The 27097-nt window shown below is 36.3% G+C and overlaps 1 protein-coding gene across 1 annotated transcript in view; it reads left to right on the forward strand.

The window, feature by feature from the left end:
• DNAAF10 (dynein axonemal assembly factor 10) overlaps window positions 1-27097 on the forward strand; it is a 38394-nt gene that overhangs the window by 3034 nt on the left and 8263 nt on the right. Inside the window, exons 2-6 of the mRNA XM_043989547.1 lie at window positions 9457-9557; window positions 11563-11693; window positions 14256-14357; window positions 25794-25909; window positions 26370-26504. Of these exons, the coding sequence (XP_043845482.1) occupies window positions 9457-9557; window positions 11563-11693; window positions 14256-14357; window positions 25794-25909; window positions 26370-26504 (585 nt within the window). The remainder of the gene's footprint in view (window positions 1-9456; window positions 9558-11562; window positions 11694-14255; window positions 14358-25793; window positions 25910-26369; window positions 26505-27097) is intronic.

The raw sequence follows: 27097 nt of genomic DNA on the forward strand, positions 1-27097 counted from the left end.
TGTAATAGTTTCCTGATTAAGTCTCCTTGCTTCTTATCTCTCAGATTCATTCTCCCCATTGCTGTCAAATTGACATCCCTTGCCTTTCCTCCAAAGTATAACACTACCATTCTGTTTTGTTTTGTTTTGCAACACTACCATTTAAAGACCTCCATTACCTGGTTCCCAGCCTTTCAAGGTTTATTTAACAACATTCCTTATATTAATCTCCTTTCCAGTTCAACTGTCTTTTTGCTTTTCCCCATATGGGAAATTCCATCCCTGCCACTAGTCACAATCACTTTTGGAATCAGCTCTCGATCTTGAAATTATTTATTAAAGCCTAGCTGTTATATTGTGAGCCCTCAAAAGATTGTAAATTTCTTGAGGGCAAGGCTTTGCCTTTGTATGCTTTGTGCCTTATACTTCTTAGGCACTTAATAAATGTTAGTTGAATTGAAATCCATAAGCAATCTGTAAATAGAGCTGTGCCGGGAAGGTGAAGCCTATAAGATCCATCCAAGCTTTGGTAACACCTGATTCTTCCAACGTGAAACTATTTTGTTCACACAGCTATTAGAATTCTTGTACCCACTGCCTTTCTTCTTCGACTTTCACCCTCGTGCCCACTGACATTCTTGATGGTCTGGGAGGAGTGAAATCATTGAAATCTGAGTTCACTAAGAATATTGAGCCCCTACTGTGTGCAAGGTACTGGGAAAGATCAGAAGTAATGAGACAGGATACCTGCTCTGGGGAGTTTAGTGTGTGTGTGTGTGTGTGTGTGTGTGTGTGTATAGAGATCATCGAATTGAACTACCTCATTATACAGAGAGGGTAGGCGACTTGCCTGATGTTACATGGGGTAGTAAACAAAAATCAGGATTTGAATTTAGGTTTTTTTACTCCAGATTCAGAATTCTTCATTACATTCCTCTCCATCCCAAGTCTTCTGTCCCCCAAGGTGGGAGAGAAAAGACTAACACACAAGAAAGAATTAGTTCACAGTGACTGACAGGTACATATCAGAGATTTTGAGACTTGAAGGAAACCTCAGTAGCCAAGAAGTCTAGCATTGTGCCTTTTACAATAGAAGATGGATGGTTTGGATTTTGTATTTTAATTTGATAGTCCATAATTGTTAAGTCTCTTTGGTAGTAATGAACAATTTTTAAAATTATATTTTTTTTCTGGGCAGATTGCTTAACCTCTGTTTGCCTCAGTTTCCTTACCTATAAAATGGGGATAATAATAGCACCTGTATCCCAGGGTTGCTGAGGGTATCAAATAAAAATAATTGTAGAATACTTAGAAACAGTGCCTGGCACATAGTAAATAATGTGTAAATGTTAGCTTTTATTATTATTTAATTGTGTAAAGTATTCTCCTGGTTCTGATCACATCACTCTGTATCAGTTCATACAGATCTTCTCAGGTTTCTCTTTTCTTACAGCACACTTGAATTGCGTCACATTTATATACCATAGCTTGTTCAGTCATTTCACAGTTGATGGGCATCATATTCTCATTCTTTGCTACTTCAAAAAGACCTAGAAATAATTTTGTACTTCTTAATTAGAATTTGTTTTGCTTAGGACTAATCCCTCCCTTAACCTACACTCCTTTTAATGTCCCTTTCACACTTTTTCTTCTTATTTACTTGTTGAGTGAATTGTTTTTCTGTATACAACTGTGTATATGTGTATTCTTCCCTTCTTTGACCAGTTAAGATGAAAGTGAGTTTCAAGTGTTAGCAGCTTGCTCTCCCCACCCTTTCCTCTTTGTTAATATAAATGTCTACTTGATGATTATGTGAGATAGTTTTCCCTAACCTAAATCACTACTCCCTCTCCCCTGACACCCCCCTCCCCCCTCGGTTTGGGTCTGAGCATCAGTAGACTGCTACTGATCATAGCCACTGTCAGCTAGCTGGAAACCTCCATTGGTTCCATTGTTATTCTTCATTCCTTTCAGTTCTGTCCAATTCTGTGACCCTATCTGGGGTTTTCTTGGCAAAGATACTAGAGTGGTTTTCCATTTCCTTCTCCAGTTCATTTTACAGATGAGGAAACTGAGGCAGACATAATTAAGTGATTTGTCCAGGGTCACACAGCTAATAAGTGTCTGAGGTCAAATTTGAACTCAGACCTTCCTGACTCCAAGCCCAGCACTGTATCTGCTGCAAAACCCAGCTGCCTCTATAAAAATGCCAAAATTAAATGGAATGTCTTAGTCAAGGACTAGCCAGAAGAACAGGATCGCAGGATTAGAGTACATGGAGAAGAATAAAGTGTAAGAAGACTGAAAGAGGTAGAAGAGGGCCAGGTTATAAAGGGCTTTAAAAACCAAACAGAATTTTTATATTTGATCCTGGAGATACTAGTCCATCATCATGTGTGTGGCCATTATCTTGTCACTTCTGTTGTTAACTTTTAGAGGTCATATTTTGTGCACCTTATAGGTTCCTCTTGATGGGTGATTAGTTAAATATTAGTCATGAAAACCTTAAGCTAAAGTATGTGTATGTACCTCTTTCATGGAAACTATCCTTTCGTCTAACAGTCTATTTATTGATCTTACATCCCTTTCTCTGAGTGACTGTAACCATGTAGAAGTCAATTTCAAGCCCTTACTTGCTGTCTAAAACCAATATATTTTCTTGTATTTTTTTTCATGCACAGGGAAGAAAGATAAATACTATTTGCTAAATCAGAGTGAATCTAGGTTAGAACTGCTTAGCTACTAGAATGACCTTATTCTAAGTTGGTGAAAGGATCTGAATTACTTTTTAGGAATGCACTCTCCCTTTAATAGATAGATGAATGTAGGCCTTTCTCTCTCTCTTTACCAAATTCTTATTTTCCTTGATAAATGCTTAAAAGCCTAACTCTTGCTAAAGCTTATAATTTATTGGCGACCACTCATTAGATATTTTAGACAGACTAGCTAGAATTTTGGCCTTAACATGTGTAAAACTAATACTTCTATTCAAAATTCAAAACTATAAAATTCATATAGTCATAATGATTGCCTTCAGATCCTATAATAGGGACTTTTAACTTGGGATGTATGAACTTGTTTTTTTTAATATTTTGATAACTCATCATCACTGGTTTCCTTTGTTATTCTATGTATTTTGTTTTATACATTTAGAAATAATATTTCAAGAAAAGGTATGGGCTTTATCATCATGAGCATGCAAAAGATGCCCATGACACAATAAAGCTTAAGAACCCCTATAAGATCTGAAAGGTCTCAGAATCATCAGAGAAAAATGATAGCCACTGTAGTTTTAAAGTTAAACAGATTTTGCCATATTCTAATTATTTGAAAATTGATAAACAAAGTATGTCACATATTAAAATTTGCATAACCTTTCCCACTATACTAATAGTGCCACACAAATCACCTTTTTTGTTTTATTTTGTTTTTGTTTTTTGGTTGGGCAATGAGGGTTAAGTGACTTGCCCAAGGTCACCTAGCTAGTAAGTGTCAAGTGTCTGAGGCCCGGATTTGAACCCAGGTCCTCCTGAATCCATGGCCAATGCTCTATCCACTGTGCCACCTAGCTGCCCCCACAGATTACCTTTTTTTTTTTTTTTGCAGGGCAATGAGGGTTAAGTGACTTGCCCAGGGTCACACAGCTAGTTAAGTGTCAAGTATCTGAGGCTGGATTTGAACTCAGGTCCTCCTGAATCCAAGGCCAGTGCTTTATCCACTGTGCCACCTAGCTGTCCCTACAGATTACCTTTTGAACTCTAATTCTGTAGGAGTATAGCATAGAGTAAGAGATGAGGAATAGTACCAAATGACAAGATATATTGGAGATCAATATCAATATCAAGGAGTGGAGTGGGAGGGAAAGTCTTAAAAGGGACAAGGTGATATGATAGTTCTGAGGAAAGTGAGATTATATTCAACTAAAGATATACAATTCAAATATTAACTCCTATGCAGCACACTTCTAGGCACTAGGAAGACATTAAATTTGATATGATCTTTGCTCATAAGGAGCTTAATAAGAAATAAGATAAATACAAATAAACTGGTTTTGTACTTATAATAAAAGAAAAAGGGGGTCTGTTTTGTTATAGGAAAACTTGGTATTTCTTTAAAAAGATGTATTTGTCATTTTAAGAACTATTTGCAGGGAAAGAGTGTGACTTCACAAGTCACTAGTGGGAGGGATGGGTCAGTAAAGGGCTTGACATCTTGGGAAAATAGTTCAAAGATGCAGACCTGCAGTTCCATCCCTCTTTGTTTCCCCAGGTGAGCTGTCTAAGACTAAGAGAGCTAAGGTTAGTAACATGAGAGGAAGAGTTGGGAAGCAGAGGAGTATATCAAATAAAAGGGATTTCTTGGCTAAGGGAGGTTAAAGAAACTAGGAGAATAATGTGAAGAGGAGCAACAGGATCATAAAAGTCAGGATGAAAAGGATAGAAGAAATGTGGTAAAATAGTCACCTGAACTGGGAATAAGGGGACTTGAATTCTAGGCCTAGTTTGGCCATTACCACCTAGGTGACCCTCAGTGCATCATTTAGTCTGTGTGAGCTTTGGATTCATCATCTATGAAATGAGGAGGTCACAGTGGATGATCACTAAGCTACTTCCAAGTCTATTTCAGTTTAATAAGCATTATTTTTTTAACAAGAATTATTTTTTAAATAATAAACATTTTTTTATCATTTTGAGTTCCAAATTTTATCCCTCCTTCCCTCTCTACTCTCCCTACTCCCTGAGGCAGTAAGCAATTAGATATGGGTTATACATGTGCAGTTATGTTAAACATTACCATATTAGTCATTTTGTACAAGAAAAATTGAATAAAAGACAAAAATGAAAGAAAGTGAAAAACAACATGCTTCATTCTGTTTAATCAATATAATTTCTTTGGAAGTAGATAGTATGTTTCATCATTAGTCCTTTGGAATTGTCTTGAATCATTGTATTGCTGAGAATAGTTAAATCATTCACAGTTCTTCATCAAACAGTATTACTCTGTCTCTGCCCAATGTTCTGCTCACTTCACTATGCTGATGCATACAAGTTCATACAAGTCTTTCTAGGCCTTTCTGAAATCATTCTGCTTGTCATTCATTTCTTAAAGCACAATAATATTTCCCTCACCATTATATACCACAGCTTGTTTAGCCATTCCCCAACTGATCGGTATTTTCTTTGATTTCCACCACAGAAAGAGCTGCTATAAATATTTTTGTACAAATAGGTCTTTTTCTCTTTGGGGGGATGTCTTTGGGCTATACCTAGCAATATCTAGCAATGGTTTTGCTGAATCAAAGGGTATGCATAGTTCTATATTGCTTTGAGAAGTTCCAAATTGCTTTCCAGAATGGTTGGATCTTTTCACAACTCCAACAGTGGATTAGCGTCCCAGTTTTCCCACATCTCTATCATCCAATATTTTCCTTTTTTGTTATATTTGCTACTCTGATATGTATGAGGTGATTCCTGGGTTGTTGTAATTTGCATTTCTCTGATCAATAGTGATCTAAGGATTTTTTCATATGACTATAGATAGCTTTCATTTCTTTGTCTGAAAACTGCCTATTAGTATCCTTTGACCATTTATCAATTGGGGAATGACTTGTATTTTTATAAGTTTGACTCAGTTCTCTATATAATTGAGAAATGAGTCCTTTATAAGAGATACTTGTTTCAAAAATTCACAGTTTTCTGCTTCCCTTGTAATCTCGGTCACATTAGTTTAGTTTGTGCAAAACCTTTTTAATATTATATAAACATTGATCTATTTTACATTTTGTTTTGCTCTCTATATCTCCTTTGGTCCTAAATTCTTCCTCTGCCCATAAATCTGACAGATAAACAATTCCATGCTCTCTTAATTTGCTTATGCTATCATCCTTTATGTGTAAATTATGTACCCATTTTGACCTTATTTTAGTACATGGTGTGAGTGCTGGTCTAAACCTAGTTTCTGCCGTGCTATTTTCCAGTTTTCCCAGCAGTTTTTATTTTAATTTTTTTTTTTTTTTTAGTGAGGCAAGTGGGGTTAAGTGACTTGCCCAGGGTCACACAGCTAGTAAGTGTTAAGTGTCTGAGGCCGGATTTGAACTCAGGTACTCCTGACTCCAGGGCCGGTGCTCTATCCACTGCGCCACCTAGCTGCCCCTTAAAATTTTTTAAAATTAATTTTTGCAGGTCAATGAAGGTTAAGTGACTTGCCCAGGGTCACACAGCTAGTAAGTGTCAAGTGTCTGAGGCCCGGATTTGAACTCAGGTCCTCCTGAATCCAGGGCCAGTGCTTTATCCACTGCACCATCTAGCTGCCCCCTTTTTAAATTTTTAAATTTAAATTTTTTAATTTTTTTCCCAGCAGTTTTTAACAAGCATTAGTAAACACCTCTGTGCCAAGTACTCATTAGCCCTGAGTATACAAAGATAAAAGCAAAACAGCGTACTGGGAGGATGCAACATATACCTAGAGAAGTCAAAACAAAATATACACAAAATACTTTCTAACAACTGGAACAATTAGAAAAGCTTCTTGTAGGAGGTGACACTTGACTTCATCCTTGAAAGGAACTGGAAGGTGTGGAGGGGGCACGGTTTAGGAGTTTGGGAGGTTGAAGGTGAGGAAGCAGATCATTTCAGTCATGAGGGCATGAAGATAGGTATCCAGGTGACAGCAAGTAGCATCATTTGGCTAGAATGTAGAGTTGGTGAGGGAGAATAATGTGCATCCAAACAGGAAGCGGGGAGCCAGATGGGGAAAGGCTCTAACTGCCCAAAAAAGGAATTTTCATTTTTATCCTATAGGCAGTAGGGAGCTGCTGGAACTTCTTAAAAAGGAAGTAACATGATGAAAACTGTGCTTTAACAATAGAAATTTAGCATGCGTGGAGATGGATTAGAGTAGAGGGAAACTGGATGCAGGGAGAGCAGGTGGGAGCTATTGCAATAGTCTAGCTGAGAGATGCTGAGAGCCAGAGTGAGAGCAGTGAGTAAAGTTGCTGGATTTGAAAGATGCTATGGAGGTAAAATCTAGACCTGGCAGTTGACTGGATGGGGTGGGGGACAGTGAGGAAGAGGGAAGAGTTGATGATGATGCCAAAGTTGGGACCCTGGATGATCAGAAGATTGGTTGAACCTTGGACAGAAAAAGGAAGTTTGAGAGTTAAATTTAGAGAGAAGGATAGTTCTGTTTTGAACATGGTGAATTTAAGATGCCTATTTAACTTCCATGTAGATATGTATGACAGACATGACTCAGGACTGCAGCTGAGGAGAAAGGTATGGGTTGGGTATATTGATTTGAAAGTCATTTTATAGGGATGATAGTTGAATCCATGGGAACTGATGAGGTAACCAAGAGAGAGAATGTAGGGAAAGAAGAGAGTCCAGGATTAAGCCCTGGGTTACAGCTACACACAGGGTTATGTCATGAGTGTTGACTCCACAGGAGAGACAGAGAAGGATCAGTTTTTATAGTAAAGAGCATTGATGAGGGATAGTGGGGCAGCTAGGTGGTGCAGTGGATAAAGTACCAGCTCTGGATTCAGGAGGACCTGAGTTCAAATCTGGCCTCAGATACTTGACATTTACTAGCTATGTGACCCTGGGCAAGTCACTTAACCCCAATTGCCTCACAAAAAAACAAAACAAAACAAAAAACAGGAGAGAGTATCCAAGGCTGGAAATCAGCAGTGACAGTGTGAAATTCTGTACAGGATGTAAAATGAGAAAAGGCCATTAACTTGAGCAGTACAAAGATCTGGATTAAATTACCCAGAGCATTTTCATTAAGGGAGCAAAATCAGAATCCACACCACAAGATACTGAGAAGTGAATGTAAGATGGGGAAGTTAAGGCAATGAGTGGAGTATTTTTCTGGGATTTTGGATGTGAAAGGGAGAGATATAGTTTGAGGAAATATAGGGTACAGTAAAGTAGTAAAGGTGTTTTTCTTTGTTGGTTTTTAATTTGGGAGAGATTTTCATGTTTGTATTAGGGAAGAAGCTAATAAATAAGGAGAGATTGGAAATTAGGTAGAATGGATGAAATGTAAGTAAAGGACAAGCTCCTGGGAGGGGATGAGATCAAAGACAAAATACTGTAGAGGGATAGGGTTTGGATTGCCAAGGAGAATAATCACCCACTTCTGAGTCTAAGGCTGGAGCAGAGGAGAAAAAAACCAGGGGATGGTGTTAAGATGTGAAGTGTTGGATTAAGGGAATGAAGGCGCTTTAGTCAGACTGTCTAAATTGTTTCCATAAAACTTGAGATGAGGCCCTTTGCTGAGATGGGGCCAGGGAGGAAATGGTAGCTTGAAGAAATGAACCAAGGCTATTATCATAGAAGACAGTCCACCTGCTCTCTGTTAAAGTATTGATGTGCAACAGTTTGGACTCAGTTGAGAATTATACAACCTAAATTAATTCTTGACCTAGTTGACAAAGTTGTGTGACTTTCTCTAGTGACATTTAGTCATTTAAAGTAGTACTGAATTATGGGAGTAATCTAGGATGAAATTGAAAGGGATGAGCCTTAATAAAACAAGGGAATGAGGGATTCAAGGGTAGAGAAACTGTAAAATTTAAACTAGTTAACTATATAAAGATAGGATCAAGATTTTGAAGGGAGTGAGAGTAGAACATCATTGTAGTGGTCTGGGAAAGCAGAGTAGAGTGACTGGAGGTTGCAGTGAAAATTGAGAATAGGTTTAGAAGGGCACAGGGAAAGATGGGAGATGGGGCCTTATTGTCTCCTAGAAAAATTTAAGAGTTATGGATTGTGGAGATGGAACCTTTTGTGGTTGGTTAAGGAATATGTCCCTCCCTGCATATGGCTGAGGTAAACTGAAGAGGTTCAGATCATGGGGGTTGAGAATGTCCAACTGGGGGAAATAAAGTCTCAAAGGATATGTTACAGTACATTGGCATATCATGAGTTTTCTCAGATGTAATCATGAAATTTTAAATATTAGTTGAGCTTTTTTTAAAAATTTAAAAACTCCTGAGTTTGTGTCTAGTGAATAAATATAAGGATCTCTAGAGAATCTTTCCCAGCATGTTGTGTTCTGCAGAAGCATATAAACATTTTTGCTTTTCTGTTTAGTTTCTGTAGCTTTCTAGAAAAAATAATTTCATATTGATTTCAAGGAAGAATGTGATGTATTAATGAATGAAATTCCCCTATTTGCAAATCAGTGGAGATAGCAATTGTTAGCCTATTAGAGAGATAAGGGGAAAGGAGAATATATGCACAAAATAAATTAAAAAACTTATTAAATACTACTCTTCCCTTTTCAGTAATGTGATATTTTAAAAATTATAGAAAAAAGGCTAAAGGAAAATATGATTAGCATTTTATCAGAAAATGTTTTATTACATTTTATATTATGTGTCTTATTTAAATTCCATAACAGTTCCATAAATATTATGGATTACAAGTAGCTGCTTAGGCAAATAATTTTTCCTTTTCTCCCCATATCAAGATTGAAAAGTCCAAGCCTTTTAAATGTGGAACATTTGGTGCAGCATCTCTGCAGATGAGATATCTAGCTACTGGGGATTTTGATGGAAACCTAAATATATGGTAAGATTATTTAATATATGTTTAGACAGATGAGATAAAAAATTCTTTGGCATTCCCATCATTCTGTCGCTAGAAATGAGAATTTTTTTAAAAGTTTCCTTGTTCAGTCTTAATTTGGTTTTAAGATAGATGTTTCTCAAAATCTATTTTGATTATTCATATTCAAGTGCAGGTTGAGAGGGTTGGTTCATTTTTTTAGTTATTGCAAATATTAACAATATGGACATTTAAGAAAATGATATAGCATTTAATCTCTTTAAATGCTAACGTTCAGGACCTTCAACTTCTGGCTATAGTCTTACTCTAAGGAAATTTATGTGATGATCCAAACTTATAAAACTGAAAATTTATTTTGTATTTATTTTAATGACAAAAGTGGCATTTCCTTCACAAAAATATTCATTGGCCGTGTTTCTTTAAATAAAGATTTCTACTTGTGAATTTAAAAGCTGGTTTTCTAAATCAATTTTCAGGAATATAGCTTTTATATAGATTAAGGTAAATTTGTATCATAAAATGGAGCCATAATAAGGATGCCAAAATATTGTCATCTGTATCTTTTATCAGAATTACCTTTTGGAGTCGAAGGGCCCAGAATTGAATCAAGGCTTTGAAAGACATCACCTTTATTTGTGACTGGCGGCAAATGGCTTCCCCTCTCTGAATTTTCTTACCAATAAAATGCGGGGATTGGACCAGGTGCTCTCTAAAAGCTGTCATTCCTACCTCAAAGTCCTATGACCTTTTAATTTTTAGGAGCATCATTCCTAGTAATTGACTTGAAATGTATGAGTATATAAGGGTATCTTGGCGAGCATCCTGACCCATGCCACTTGAGAAGAAAATTGTCCTGATGCTGTTTTTCTGTAGCTTAGTCTTATATCCTTTAGGAAATTGGGGCTATTCATAATTCTTCTTTGTATTAACTGTTTCACAAACAAATAACATCTACCAACATGCACAGGACCTAAGGTGAAATATTAAAGGAGAGAAAGATTAGGAAAGGTTACCCAGAAAAAAGAAAGGCGCATGAAAGGAATAGAGAATAGATTGAGAAATAGAAGTTTGTATAAACCAGTGCAGTATGGCAACTCATCTGTAACTTATCCATAGTCATACCTGTATGTCAGAAAAAGGATTTGAATGCATCTTCTCGATTCCATGGCTAAACCCCTATGGTAAACCTTGTCTTGTTAAACAAATAGACAGGCAAGGTTTATCATTTGTAAACTTTGTTTTTCTGTTAAAAAAAAAGATATGTAAGACTAAATATTAAAGGAAGGAAAGATTAGGAAAGACTCCAACAGGAGAAGTAAAAAGAGTGAGAAAAGAATTGGAGAAGAGATTCAAAAAAAGAGAGTTTGTTAAAACTAGCTATGTGAGGACAGCGTTATTGCTCAAACTTCCTGTCTAGGATATACATACACTTCCACAGTCCAATTCTTGACTGTCTCTCTCTTTGTCAGCCATTATTAAAGTAGTTTGGAATATTTGAGTGTACATAATATTATATCACAGCTAATATTCTAAATTATTTACAATATTTAGGCACAATTTAGAAAATCAATAAAATTATTTCAGTGGATGAGGCATTATCTGCCATTCACACTGAAAATAAAAGTATATGCCTTCCATTAAGGGAGTTTTCTTATTAGTATGAAATTAAACTGTTTTGTCCACATATTAGATATTAGTAAAAAAGTCTCAACCAAAATAGCAATACCCACTTTGGTTGTAATCTAAACTAATTTGAATTTATTTTTTATTAAAGTTAGTATAAGACTTATATTTTAAATCTGAAGATTTAAAGGTGAGCAGTGGAGTATTAAGTGGGGAGATAAGATGACAGAGTGAAATGCAAACATTTTAAAACTAATATATTTCAGAGAGAACTTTCATAAGAGAGCCTTTATTTTAAATGCAAATTTGAACCTTGTGTTTATTTTATTACCAAATTTTAGTGGAAGACTAAGTATGCTGTGTTTATAACTTTTTTCTTATATAGGAATTTGGAAGCTCCACTGATGCCAGTGTACTCTGTAAAAGGCCATAAGGAAATCATAAATACTATAGATGGTGTAGGTGGCTTAGGAATTGGGGAAGGAGCACCAGAAATTGTAACTGGAAGCCGAGATGGTGAGTCAACATACACTATCATTTCCCGGGAAAATTCTATCCATCCATCTTTGTGGATACTGAAGTAAAAAAAAAAGTCTTTTTGAATCCCTAGTTTTAACTATATTTATTCCCTCATTTGAGTCTAAATGTCTGTAGAGTTCTATGATAGTAATATTTCTATTCCTACATCAGTTTATCATTTACACTCTTGTTTATACTTAAAACAATCTTGTGAGGTAGTAAGACAAGTGATATTATCCCAATTTAACTGAGGGTGAAATGGATGATTTGGCTGTGATTGATCTGTGATCCCCAGCTGGTATGTGACAGAACTAAGACTAGAACCCAGGGCCTCTTAAGACCTAGTCTGTTATCCTCTTCATTATTGCATGCTTCTGCTAGTGGGCAAGTTAGAGTTTAAAACTAAGTCTTCTTATGTTAGTTTTTAAGTAAAATAAACGACATTAGATAAAATTAGTATCAGTGTGGTGGCATGACACTTGCTATTTTAGCTCTGTACTGGACGAAGTCATTGAAATCTGTTTTCCTGTGAACCTTGTAGACTTTTAAAATCTAGTAACTGCCAATCTGAGTGGCAACTTCTCTTTTTCTCCTTTAAAAAAAAAACAGACTTAGTACAAGTAGAAATTGCCAGATTGACTGCTGTTAAAAAGCAAAAGATTAAATTACATCTATTAACAGAAAGAGATTATGTATCCCAGGTTTCTTCAATGCCAGTGCCCTAATCTCTCCCAGGTCCTTTGTGACTTCAGGGAGAAGCAGAAGGGAAATTCAGGCACATAAGCATGCTAGGGAGAAGAAAAGGAAGGTCCTTGAAGGAGAACGTTTGGTGGCTTCAGCTGACTGGGAGAGGCGAAGAATAGAAAAAGTTTTCAATAGGGACTCAGAAGCAGTTCTTTATGGCTCTTATTTTACAGTCACAAGGGATACATACATATGTAAATTTTATATACATATTTACCTAAATTTTCAAAAAGTTACTATGAATTTATTGTGAATATTTTTATATATTTCTATACTTATTTTCTCCCCTGGTAGAAGCTCCTTGATGGCAGTGACTGTTTCATTTTTGCTGTTGTATTGCCAGTGCCTAGCACATAGTAGGCACTTAATGAATGTTTGTAAATTGATTAATTTTCTGAACTACCCCCCCTCCCCCGTGACTGCCCTTGTATCAGTATACACATTCCCATCTCTCCAGGTGTGATGTAAGAATAGGAGGTAAATACAGTTAATTAACTTGAATAATTATATGTTCAAGTAAAAGGCAGAAATAGGAATTCAGTCATTCAGAATTTATTGCATTTTTATTGCATTATGTTAGGTTCTCTGCCCTCAAGGATTTCATCATCCAGAAATTGGTTAGAGAAGAAGGATTACCTTTAATTTTATTCTGTTCTTTTTCTCTATTACTAAAAGAAAATGAAAGGTTTTTTTAAAAGAAATTATATATTTGATTTCCTACATAAGGCACAGCAGTAACAAAAGCTTATAGTAGGACCTTATTAAATATTTGTTGGTTGGCTGTTTGATTATACTTTTATTGTACCTATATAAGTCAGATAACATTATCGAAAAGGGGAAAAATGGAATGAAAATAATAATGAGAGCATTTTAATAGGTTAGCATCAAGCTAGAACAAAGAAAAAAGTCTGTGATCTGAAGTAGGTAACAGCTGTGCTTTCTTTGTAAGTGAAACCTAGATTATGGGTTATTTTAAAATGGCTTTTAAAAATTCATTAATCTGAAAAACTAGTCAGGTGATATTGATGTTATTTCTGTGATTGATAGGTACAGTATTGCTTAGAATTATAGAATGACAGATTTAGAGCTAGAAAGGACCTTAGAGGTGTGAGAATCAGGGTGCCACCCCCCTGCTGAGAAAGACATTGTGAGAACCAGGGTAGCTCCACCCTGAGGAGAAAGCATGTGACTTAGCATCCAGAAGTTGCCTGGCATCTAGAAGTTACATCTATAGAACCACCTGTAAGTCATGTCAATCAATGCTACCAGCCAATTAGCTTGGAGCTGTGTGTGGGGATAGTCCTGCTTCCTGTTTCACAGGGGACTTCTGGGAGAAGCCTCCGAGGATCACCCTTTTCATTCTGGGACTTAGGGTTTGTGGCAGAGAAAGAGAGGAAAGGAGATAGGCTGTACTCCATGTGTTATCTTTACTCTTTAATAAATGCTTAAAAGCTTAAACTCCTGCTGAATTTATCAGTACATCTTAGCTAGTTTCCCCAAAAAACTGGGGGGCAGGTAAGGACACACATTAGATTTTCAACATCACAGAGGTCAGCTAGTCTAATCTCCTTATTTTTCATATATGAGTAAATTGAGGTACAGAGAGAATATTTAATTTGCTCACAGTCCCATATGTTACTTCCTAGGTGCTCTGACTTCATATCCAATGCCCTTTCCTTGATACTATTTCCTAGTTATTATAAGTCAGAAAATATGTGAGTTTTATCATTGGTTTTAGCAAGATGATACAAGAAAACTAAAAGGAAACTAACTGATCACCATCTCATTTTACCAATCCCTTTTTATTCCTGATAGGAACCGTGAAGGTATGGGACCCCAGGCAAAAAGATGTTCCTGTTGCTAATATGGAACCTGTACAAGGAGAAAACAAGAGAGACTGTTGGACCGTTGCATTTGGTAAATTGTTAATCAACATTTGCATGTTTAGCTATCAGATTAGAAAATGCAAGAAAGCCCTTGAAAAAATTTTAAGAATTGTATACTTGTAGCCTCCTTTTAAGATTATCTGATTTATACAAAATTTTTTTTAAAAGAGGATATTTGCCTAGATCTAGGTACCAGCAACATATTTTTTTAGGTCTGAGTGCCATCAGCAAGCTTAAGAAATACCTGTGGGTGGTTCTAATCATCCAAGGAAGTAGATTTGTGTTAAAAAACAGAAAGGGGACAGGAAAAGAGAAAGAAGAGATGCAAAGAGTAAGGAGTAGCAAAGTGCCACCAATTTATTGCTTCAAATAAGATTCAGTAGCACTCATGCCAGTTTGCTCTCCCCATTTGTTATATACTTAAATTAAGAGTACTAATAATAATGTTTTCTGAAGTGGTATTACAATAGTACCTTCAAACGTGTGTTCTTGTAATTGTTTAAACTATGCTATTAAAAATTGTAATAATGTATCATTATAAAAAAACAAGAACATATTAATAATAATTCTAGTAGTCATTGTTGCTCTTACTTGATAAAGTGATGAGATAATCTTCTAAATGTTTCTTTCATCTGTTAGTATAGATATCAGAAGTGGACAACTATCGTGTGTCATATTATTGGTATTAGGAGCTCCTAATAAGGAAACTCCCTCCACCAAAGTACATCAGCACTTGCTCCCAACTTGTTGTCATTCATAGACAGTTGTATGGGTTACTAAGAAGTTAGGTGACTTGCCCAAAGTCATAGCCACCATGTTTTAGAGGCAGGACTTGAGCCAAAGTCTTGGGACCCCAAATCTTGCTCCTCATCTCCTGGGCTGGGCTGCCTTTCTACATACAGCTACAGTAGTTGTAAAAATTTCATATTATTACATAGCATATTATTGCAAATGGTGATCATTAAAATGCATTCTACAATGCATATACTATATCATGAGTGACATTATTGTATTACTAATAATTATGACAGTCAGTAAGAAATACTGCTACTGGCTCCTTGTTATTTGCTATTCTTAAATTGGATTTTGTTGCTGGTGGACCATTTGAAATGTGTGTTCGTTGTACCAGCTGTCCATCAAGACTAGAGGAGAGTCTTCCTGAGACAGATTTTTCTTTTCTTTTTTTTTTTTTAAAGTTTCTTAGTTTATTTTTTCCTCAATTACATGTAAAATTTTTTTAACATTTGTCTTTTTAAATTTTGAGTTCCAAATTCTCTCCCTACTTCCCATAATCCCTCCTTCCAAAGTCAAGTGATTTGATATAGATTATACATGTGAAATCTTGAAAAATGTATTTGCATATTAGCCATGTTGCAAAAGAAAACAGACCAAAATAAGAAAGACCAAAGAAAAATAAAGTAAAAAGTATGTTTTGATTTGCATTTGTACTTCATCAGTTCTTTCTCTAGAGGTGGATAGAATTTTTCATCATAACTCCTTTGAAAATTTCCTTGGATCATTGTATTGATCATCATATGATATTGCTATTACTGTGTACAATGTTATCTTGGTTCTGCTCACTTCACTTTGCATCAATTCATATGTTTTCCAGGTTTTTCTGAAACCATCTTACTTGTCATTTCATATAATACAATGACATTCCGTCATAATGATATATCAGAACTTGTGTTCTGACATTCCCCAATTGATAGGCATCCCCTAAATTTCCAAATCTTTGCCAATACAAAAAGAGCTAGTATAAATATTTTTGTGCGTATAGGTCCTTTTCCTTTTTCTTTGATGTCTTTGGAATACGAACCTGTTGGAGGTATCACACAGTTTTATAACCCTCTGGGCATAGTTCCAAATTGCTCTAGATCAATTCACAACTCCACCAACAGTACATTGTATTCCAGTTTTTCCACATCTTCTCCAGCATTTGTCATTTGCCTTTTCTGTCATATTAGCCAATCTGATAGGTGTAAGATGGCCTGTTACAGTTGTTTTGATTTGCATTTATCTAATCAGTAGTGATTTAGAGCATTTTTTCATATAACTATAGTCAGTTTTGATTTTTTTCTCCTGAAAACTACTTGCTCATATCTTTAGACTATTTATCAACCGGGGAATGACTCATATTCTAAAAACTAGACTCTGTTCTCTATATATTTGAGAAATGAAGCTATATCAGAGAAACTTGTACATTTTTCCCCAGTTTCCTGCTTTCCTTCTAATCTTGGTTGCATTGGTTTTGTTTGTGCAAAACTTTTAATTTAATGTAATAAAAAGTATCCATTTTATCGCTTGTCATACCCTCTAACTTTTATTTGGTCATAAATTTTTCCTTTATCCATGGACCTGACAGGTAAAATTTTCTACACTCCCCGAATTTGTTTATGATATTATACTTTATGTATAAATCATGTACCCATTTTGTCCTTATCTTGGTATACAGCATGAAATATTGTTCCATACCTAGTTTCTGCCAAACTGCTTTCTAGTTTTCCCAGCAATTTTTGTCAGATAATGAATTCAGAGTTCAGGTGAGTTCCTGCCTCTACTCTGTCATCTTGACTCCGCCTCCAGTTTGCTTTTCTATTTCTATATTCCTCATCACCTAACATAATGCTCTGTAGACAGAAGGCATTCCTTAAGTGGGTGTTGAATGAAGGAATAAACTGTTTACTTGCTGCTTTTTAACCTGGACATTATTTAATAGGAGCAAAACTTTTTTTAAAAGCTGTTTTTAAAATATATCATGCAAAAGCTACTAATCAGGTCAATACCACTATTTCAGGAAAAGATACATCACTCAATTGTCCTGTGACTGATCACCATCCCTGCGACTTCCCTCCCTTACTGCACCACCTGTTTATACATGTTGTCTTCTCTTATTAAGCTATGAGCTCCTTAACTGTCTTTTTATTTTATTGTAACTCTAGGACTTAGCACAGCCTGACACACAGTAAGTATTCAATAAATGTTTTTTATTCATTAAGTTACATATAGTATGTGTACTATGGGGGGAAATTTTTAGAATGTGAAAAAACTAATAGCACTTATATGGCATCTTTAGATTTGTAAAGCTTTTTACATTAGTTTTTTATCCTTACAACAACTCTGTGATGTAAATACTGTGGGTATTGCTTTGCTCATTCACAAAGGAGGAAGCCAAGGCACAGTAAAGCTCTTTGTTCTCTCTATGTTTACATAGTTTGAAACCTTTCCCATCTTCTTATCCCTTATTCCCTACCACATTTTCTTGTCCTCTCCATTCCAGTGACACTGGCCTCCTGACTGTTCACAAACAAGACACTATCTCTGGGCTCCAGGCATTCTCTCTGGCTTTCCCCCATGCTTGGAATGCTCTCCCTCCTCCACTCCAGCTACTGGTACTTTTACGTCCCCACTAAAAACCCATCTTCTACAGGAAACCTTTCCTAACTCTCTTAATTCTAGTGTCTCTTCTCTGTTAATTATTTCCCATTTGTCCTAAATATAACTTACTTGTACATATTATTTTGCTTCTTTTCGACTGTGAGCAGAGACTCTTTTGCTGCTTTTTGTATCCCCGGGACTTAGTAGGTGCTTAATAAATGTTTATTGATTGATTTATAAGGCACAGGGGAAGCTCTTTTAAACAGGTGCCAGGTCCAACACTCTTTCTTTTCTTTTCTTTCTTTCTTTTTTTTTTAGTGAGGCAATTGGGGTTAAGTGACTTGCCCAGGGTCATACAGCTAGTAAGTGTTAAGTGTCTGAGGCCGGATTTGAACTCAGGTACTCCTGACTCCAGGGCCGGTGCTCTATCCACTGTGCCATCTAGCTGCCCTCTCTTTCTTTTCTACCATGCTGATTCTTGTGGATGTTAAATCATCTGAAAAATGATATTTCTGGGTAGAATCAGGATGGCTGAGTAGAAACAGCAACCTGGAAAAACTCTCCCAACATTCTCCTCCAAGCAACTTTAAAATAACATGTCAAACCAAATTCTAGAGCAGCATAACCAACAAAATGTTGTGGTGAATTATTTTTCCAGCCTAAGACAACTTAGGAGGGTAGTAGGAGAGGTCTATGACACTGGGATGGGAGCCGACCCAGGGTGCATATGGTGGCTACAACACCTCTAGTGAGCTTTGGAGGCAGCTGTGACAGCACTACCAAAAGCTTTGGGAGATCTCACCTCAGAGGTGATAAGAGGATTGGTCAGAAAGAGATAACAAGAGACCCTGAGCCAACACTAGGCACAGTACTGGGTGCTGTTTGGCAAATCCATTGCTCATATGCAGTTCTAGGTCATAGTTCTAGGGCCAAGTGGGGCACTTGGCAGCTGCAGGGTGACCGAGACTTTCCTGGGTAAAGAGCAGATACCAGGATAGTAGTGATGGCTGCACATGCTAGTGCTCCTTTCTGTCCTGGAATTGAAACCAGGACCTGGGCTCCTGCTCCCTTGCAGTCAAGTCTCTTTGCCTTTGAACTATAACCCTTGAGACCTGTGTTCTTGTGGATTTAATGCTTTGATATTATTTTGTAAATAGCAAAAAGCAAACATAAGGAGAACAGTTACCACACTTCTCACAGTATAACATCACCTTGGAAACACTGAAAACTTACAGAGACCCCCTCCCAATAACTAGCTTTGAAAATAGCAGTACAATAAAAGCCTAACATTTGGGACATTGATCCTCTACTATACTCCACCCTCATTCTAGGAACAGAGCCCAGCTTTAGCATAAATTTCAAAATTAAGGAGGGAGCACAGCTAGGTAGCACAGTGGATAAAAGCACTAGCCCTGGATTCAGGAGGACCTGAGTTTAAATTTGGCCGTAGATACTTGACACTTAACTAGCTGAGTGACCCTTGGCAAGTCACTTAACCCTCATTGCCCCACCAAAAAAAAAAAATTTTTTTAAATAGGATGGGGAAATGAGCAGACCATACAAAAAAAGAACATGATCATTAAAAATAACTTACTATGGTAACAGAAAAGAACTCAGAATAAGACAACAAAATGAAACTAGCTACAAGCAAAGCCTCAAAGAAAAATGCAAATAGGGCACAGGACCAAACAAGAATTCCTAGAAGAGCTAAAGAAAGATATGAGTGGTAAAGGAATAGTTGGGAAAAGAAATGAGAGTAATGCAAGAAAATTATGAAAAAAGAATTAACAGCTTGGTAAAAGAAGCACAAAAATACTGAAGAAAATAATACCTTAAAACAACAGAATTGTCCAAATGTTAAAAGAGGCACAAAAGTTCACCGAACAGAATAACTCCTTAAAAATTAGAATTGGCCAAATGGCAAAAACTCACTGAGGAAAAAAATAATTTCTTAAAAAAACAGAATCAGGCAAGTAGAAATTAATGACTCCATGAGACATCAGGAAACAATAATATAAAAGTCAAAAGAAGGAAAAAAATAGAAGAAAATGTGAAATAATCTCATTGGAAAAACAACTGACCTGGAAAATTGAACAAGAAGAGACAATATAAGGGGCAGCTAGGTGGCTCAGTGGATAGAGCACTGGCCCTGGATTCAGGAGTATCTGAGTTCAAATCCAGCCTCAGACACTTGACACTTACTAGCTGTGTGACCCTGGGCAAGTCACTTAACCCCAATTGCCTCACGCCCTCCCCCCAAAAAAGAAGAAGAGACAATCAATATAAGAATTAATCAAATACTGAAAGCAAAGATCAAAAAAAGAATGAAGACATCATATTTCAAGATATTATCAAGGAAAACTGCCCAATATGTTAGAACCAGAGGATAAAATAGAAATTGAAAGAATCTACCAATCACCTCCTGAAAGAAATCCTGAAATAAAAATGTCCAGTAAAGTTCTAAATAAATTCCAGAGCTGCCAGGTCAGGAGGGAAATATTGTAAGCAGCTAACAAGAAACCATTTAAATATTGTGGAGCCACAGTCAGGATCACACAAGACTTAGCAGCTTCCACATTAAAGGAGCAGAGGCTTTAAAACATGTTATTCCAGAAAGCATAGGAGCTAGGAATACAACCAAGAACTTACTTATCAAAACTGAGCATAATCTGCAGTGGGGAGGGATGGATATTTAATGAAATAGAGATCTTTCAAACATTCCTGATGAAAAGACCCGAATAAAAAATTGGGCATTCAAATACAAGATTCAAGACAAAATGGTAAACGTGAAAGTAAACTGTTTATATTCGTGTATGGGAAGGTGTTTCATGTAACTCCTAAAAACTTTATCATTATAATAGAGTAGTTAGGAGTCTACGCAGAGGCCATGGATGTGATTCATTTATGTTGGGATGCTATAAAAAAGGGGGGGAGGGGTGAGAAAAAGGAATGTACTGAGAGAAGGAGGAAGGGAGAGAAAGAATGGGGGAAATTATCTCATGTATAAGGAAAAGCTTTATAGTGGAGGAGGAGATGGAGAGGTAGCAGGCAATGTTTGAATCTCACTCAAAATTATATGTTGTTAACAAGAGATGCTTGAAACAAAAAGACACACAGTTAAAAAGACAGGGTATCAATCATGATCTAAGGCAAAGCAAAAGCAAAAATAGAACTAATTAAAAGAGATAATCAGGGAAACTACGTCTTGCTAAAAGGAACCATGGACAAAGATGGAATGTCAGTACTGAACATACATGCATTAAATGGCATAGCATCCAAATTCTTGAAGGAAAAGTTGAATGAGTTAGAGGAGAAAATAGACAGCAGAACTGTACTAGTGTGGAACCTCAACTTTCCCCTCTCAGAGTTAGATAAAGCTAGCCATAAAATAAATAAGAGAGAAGTCAGGTAGATGAACAGAATTTTAGTTAGATATGATAGACCTCTGGAGAAAATTGAATATGAATAGAAAGGAATATACCTTTTTCTCAGCTTTACATGGCACCTCCACACAAAAAAAATTTGACCATGTGAGGCATAAACCTCACAAACATATGCAAAAAAGCAGAAATATTAGATGTACCCTTTTCAGACCATAATGCAATAAAAATTATATTCAATAAAGGACTGTGGAAGCATAGATTAAAATTAATTGAAAACTAAAAAAATCTAATCCTAAAGAATAAGTAGGTCAAAGAACAAAGCATAGAAACAGTAAATAATTTCATTAAAGAAAATGACAATAATGAGCCAGCACACCAAAATTTGTGGGATGCAGTCAAATTAGTACTTGGGAAAATTTCTTTCTTTCTTTTTTTTTTTTTTGTGGGGCATTGAGGGTTAAGTGACTTTCCCAGGGTCACACAGCTAGTAAGTGTCAAGTCTCTGAGGCCAGATTTGAACTCAGGTCCTCCTGAATCCAGGGCCAGTGCTTTATCCACTGCGCCACCTAGCTGCCCCTGGAAAAATTATATTTCTAAACACATCAATAAAAAATAAAATAAAACAGATTGATTAATTGGATGTGCAATTAATTGGATTTTAAACACTAGAAAAAAGAACAATTTAAAAATCTCCCATTAAACACTAAAATAGAAACTCTGAAAAAGAAGAAAAAATGAAAGGTAAAAAACCCCCAAAACCCAAACATTGAACTAATAAACCTGGTAGCTGGTTTTATTTTTAAAAAATAATAAAATAGATAAACCATTGCTTAATTTGATTTAGAAAAAGAAGAAAACTAAATTACTTGTAGCAAAAATGAAAAGGCTGAGTGTATCACCAGTGAAGAGGGAGATTAATTATTAGGAGCTATTTTAACCAATTATATGCCACTAAAAGTGACAATCTAAGTGAAATGGTCATGAAGAGTCAGACACTACTGAAAAAAAAACAACAAAATCATCAAAATAGTCTGGTGCTGGCTAAGAAAGAGAGTGGTGGATCAGTGGAATAGATTAAGTTATACAACACATGATAATAATATTTTTATCTCATGTTTGATAAACCTAAAGATCCAAGCTTTGGGAGCAAAAACTCATTTAATAAAAATTGCTGGGAAAATTGGAAAGTAGTTTGGCAGAAACTAGGAATGGACCAACACTTCACATCATATACCAAGATAGCATCAAAATGGGTACATGATTTTACATAAAGGGTAATATAAGCAAATTAAAGGAGCAGGCAGCTAGGTGGTACAGTGGATAAAGCACCTGCCTTGGATTCAGGAGGACCTAAGTTCAAATCCGGCCCCAGACTGTAAGGAATTATTTGTGATTTGAGGTTTCTGTAACCCCATCTTTGGCTGGGATTGGAGGCCCCAGTGCACCCGTGCATGCTGGCTCACACCAGACACCCATGAGCCTGCATGGACCTGGCCAAATTATAATGACAGGAAGCCTGGTGAGGGCAGTCAGGTGATCTTCAGCATCCGGAAGCTGGGGAGCTGGCATTTGTAGAACTGTTTGTTATTTCTGTCAATCAGGGCTGCCAGACAATTAGCTTGGGACTATGTGTGTGTGGTCAGCCCTTTTTCCTGTGAAAGAATTGGCTTTTGGAATAGAGTAGGGAGGAGTCTCTGGCAGGCGGGGCAGAGAGAGTGAGACATGGCGCAGCTGCTCCTCTTTGGGAATTGCTGAGTCCAGGTGGTGGTGTGATTGCAGGTTGTATTATTTTCCTTTCCCTATTCCCTTTTCCTTCCCCCCTAGTTCTACTAACCTTACTTGTGTTTTAAATTTGTTCCCAATAATAAACTCTGTTTTGTTTTTTAAAGGGGCTTTTAATCGTCTTTCTTATCCCAATATTACAGCAAGCCACACAATTAACACTCCCCATATTAAATTTGGTCCTTACAAGACACTTGACAATTACTAGCTGTGTGACCCTGAGCAAGTCACTTAACCATCATTGCCCCACCCCACCCCACCCCAGAAAAATTAAAGGGGCATGGAAAATTATCTATGAGATCTATGGATAAGATAAGAATCTGATCAAACAGGAGGGTGTCAGAAAATAAAATGCATCATGCCTCATTTCTCGAGCATATGATTAACTTAGCCAGATTTATAAGGAAGAGCTATTCCCCAATTGATAAATTGTCAAAGATTATGAGCAGCCAATTTTCAAAAGAAGAAAGCAAAACTATCAATAGTTATATGAAAAAATACTCTAAATCACTACTGATTAGAGAAATGAAAATTAAAACAACTTTGAAGTAATAACTCATACCCATCAGATTAGTTTCTTCTTGTCATTCTCGAAGAGGACCATGACAGAAAAGGAAAATGACAAGTCCTTGAGAGGATGTGGAAAAATTGGGACACTAATGTACTGTTTGGGGGAATTGTGAATTGATACAGCCATTTTGGAGAACAATTTAGATCTATGCCCAAAGAGCTATAAAACTGTACATACCCTTTGACCCAGCTATACCACTACTAAGTCTTTATCTTAAAGAGATCAAAGATAAAAGAAAAAGAACCATAGGTGCAAAAATATATCAGCACTTTTTGTGGTGGCAAAGAATTGAAAATTGAAGGGATACCCATCAATTGGAGAGTGGATGAACAAGTAATAGTATATAATTGTGACCAAATATTGTATTATTTTAAGAAATGACAAGCAGCATAGTTTCAAAGAAACCTTGGAAGATGTATATGAATTAAGGCAGAGGGAAGTGATAGAACCAGGTAACAATAATGTAAAAATGATCAACCGTGAATAGCTGCTGTGATCCAAAACAATTTAAGGACTTTAACCTCCAGAAAGAGAACTGATTATCTCTGAGTGAAAATTGCAGTATAATTTTTTTCACTTTATTTTTCTTGCTTTTTTTTTTTTTTTTGGTAACATAGTGTTAAGGGCTAAAATTCTAGCTAGTCTGTCTAAAATATCTAATGAGTGGTCACCAATAAATTATAAGCTTTAGCAAGAGTTAGACTTTTAAGCATTTATTAAGGAGAATAAGAATTTGGTAAAGGGAGAGAAAGGCCTAGATTCCTATCTATTAAAGGGAGAGCACATTTCTAGCTCCGCTCTCCACCAGAGTCCAAAGGAAAGAGAATGAGACCGAGCGCCAGTCTCTTCCTCCTCCCACTCGCCCGCGTCACTTCCTGACGCCAAAGAAAAGACTCCTGGTCTTGCCCTCAAAGACCTTCGCTTCATGGGTGGAACTCTTCTACAGTAAGTCTCCAGTGGGTGGCGTCATTCCAATCGTTACAATAGCTAATAAAGAAATGTTTTGCATGGTTTCACATGTATAACTGATATCATATTGCTTGTTTTTTCATTGGGTGGAGTAAGTGCCCAATGGGAGAATTTTGACCACAAAATTTTTTTAAATGTTAAAAGTAAATAATTTTCTTTTAAAAAGAAAAAAAATGAATTTTCTGTTGTTCTTAATTTCTTTCATCATTTTACCTTCAAAACTTTTAAAACTACAGACAGAATAAAGGCTTAATACAGTAACAGTATATTGTGAATACAGTAGTTCTTTCTGTATCCCAGCTCATAGTTCATATTAACACTACATTGAGGATGTGAATATAGTAAATTTAACTGAAAGAGAAATCCACTGTAACACATTCATAAGATCACCATTTAGTAGTCAATTCTTTTTTAATGAAGATATCCTTTTGGCACAATATATAGTACCTGCAGGTGCACAAGGATAAGTATTCCTACTAAAATTTAGACTTGTGCAGTGTTAAAAACTAGAATTTTTGAAGTAGGATTTAATAATAAATTATTGTTAGGCTGACAGTGATATATTCAAAAGGGGTTGAATTCCTGGGCAGGAAGCAATAAGTGGAAGTAACAGTAACAGGACTTTGAGGCACTTGACTTTTAGATACAGTGATGAGACATTTTGGTTTGACTGGAAGAGGCTTGATTTTTTGCAACTTGTATTATGTATTATTATTATCCTTGCCTTCCTTACATATTCCTTACTGAAAAGCGGGTTAGAGAATTCAGTGTTCCTTGAATGGGATTCCAGACTCCTGGTATCCGTCAAGCACTGTGTATTATTATGTGAACTGAGTAGAATAGTTTAAATATGGCCATTCAAAGCACAATCAAGAATATTTTGCTATTTTTCTACAGTTATTTTTAGGTATAATTCAAAGACTGGAAACTGGGAGCATGCTCCCCCCCCCTTATAAAACCTTCAAATTACAAATAACATTTTGGAAAAAAATAATGAGATCGTTTTAGTCAGATGTGATAGATATTGAAATGTACCTATTGCCAAAAAGATATATGCAGGCACTGCAGCTTCTATCCTCTCAGTATCCATGGAAGTAGAACCAGAAAAATGTCCATTGTTATGCTCTGCAAATGCCTGACATTTGCTTTAGGTGACAAGTAAGAGTATAATAAATAATGCATATATTCTAAAACTTGCCTTTAATGTTGCATTCCGTTTATCAGTTTTGATGATCTAATTCATTAAAATGGGATTCCATGTGCTTATATTTTAATGTTTCTATGTAGCTCCTATATTCAGTTTTATATTAAAAGGGCAATTTGCAGGAGCTTTCTTTTAGTAAAGTAATGATTCTAAATTGGAATGTTATATGTCTGTTTGCAGGCAATGCTTATAATCAAGAGGAACGTGTTGTATGTGCTGGCTATGACAACGGGGATATCAAACTATTTGATCTAAAAAACATGTCATTAAGATGGGAAACAAATATTAAAAACGGGGTAATGTATATTTTGATTCTTGGACATTTCACTGAACTTTTTTACAGCCATCTTTGTACCATTGAGTTGGAAAAGGGCACATGTAACACCCCCACCCCACCCCCAGCACAGAGAGGGCCTTTTCCTAAGCTTTAAATATGGGCAATCCAAACTCACCCCTGAAGTCCCAGAACTGTGTACCTTCATTGGAGAATGGTCTATATATAATTTTCTAAAATTCATTTACTGTACAAATAAGGATGCTGCTTTTCACCCATGTCACCAAAAATGTTGTAGTTTATCCAAGAAAGAAAACTTATTACAAGGAAAAGAACCTTATGTACTAGTTCAAAAAGTAAAATGGGTGCTTTGCATTTTTCATTGTTGGCTCCTGATGTTGAGGCAACTTTGTTCAGTTCAAGAGAACCCTCCAGTTATTAATGATGACATCCCCATAAATGTTTGTTCTCTTAATTTTTAGGTTTGTAGTGTGGAGTTTGACAGGAAAGACATCAATATGAATAAATTAGTAGCTACATCACTAGAAGGAAAGTTCCATGTCTTTGACATGAGAACACAGCATCCAACCAAAGGGTTTGCCTCTGTTTCAGAAAAGGTAAAGTATGAAATAAATGTCTATGTTAGAAATGGTTCTTTTGTTTTGACTGAAGAAGAGAACTTCTTGGTTGAGCTTTGAAATTTCTTCCAGGTCTTTATATGCAAGATGCTTTTTTAGTGCTTTACCTGTATGGGCAGGTAGATTTCTCACATTCAGATGTAACCTTTAAACATTTATCTGGTACAAAAAAAACATTGATATACGATGTGAGAGAGAGTGAACAGTCAAAGATAACACCTAGATTTGTGACTGAAAGGATGGGCCGGGGAAGATGAAACCTATGAAACTGGGAGGATGGTAGTGTCCTTGACAGCATTAGGAAAGTTAGAATTAATTACAGGTTATTTGCAAAGGTGTTAAAAAGTGCTAATGCTCTCTCAATTGACTATAAGGTTTTTGCCTTTTTAATTTTTTTACATAAAGTTTATTGGGGGCCGCTAGGTGGTACAGTCAACAAAGCACCAGCCCTGGATTCATGAGGACCTGAGTTCAAATCCAACCTCAGACACTTGACACTTACTAGCTGTGTGACCCTGGGGAAGTCACTTAACCCTCATTGCCCTGCCAAAAAATAAAAATAGGGGGCAGCT

The sequence above is a fragment of the Dromiciops gliroides genome, chromosome 2, assembly GCF_019393635.1.
Source record: "Dromiciops gliroides isolate mDroGli1 chromosome 2, mDroGli1.pri, whole genome shotgun sequence".
Lineage (NCBI taxonomy): Eukaryota > Metazoa > Chordata > Mammalia > Microbiotheria > Microbiotheriidae > Dromiciops > Dromiciops gliroides.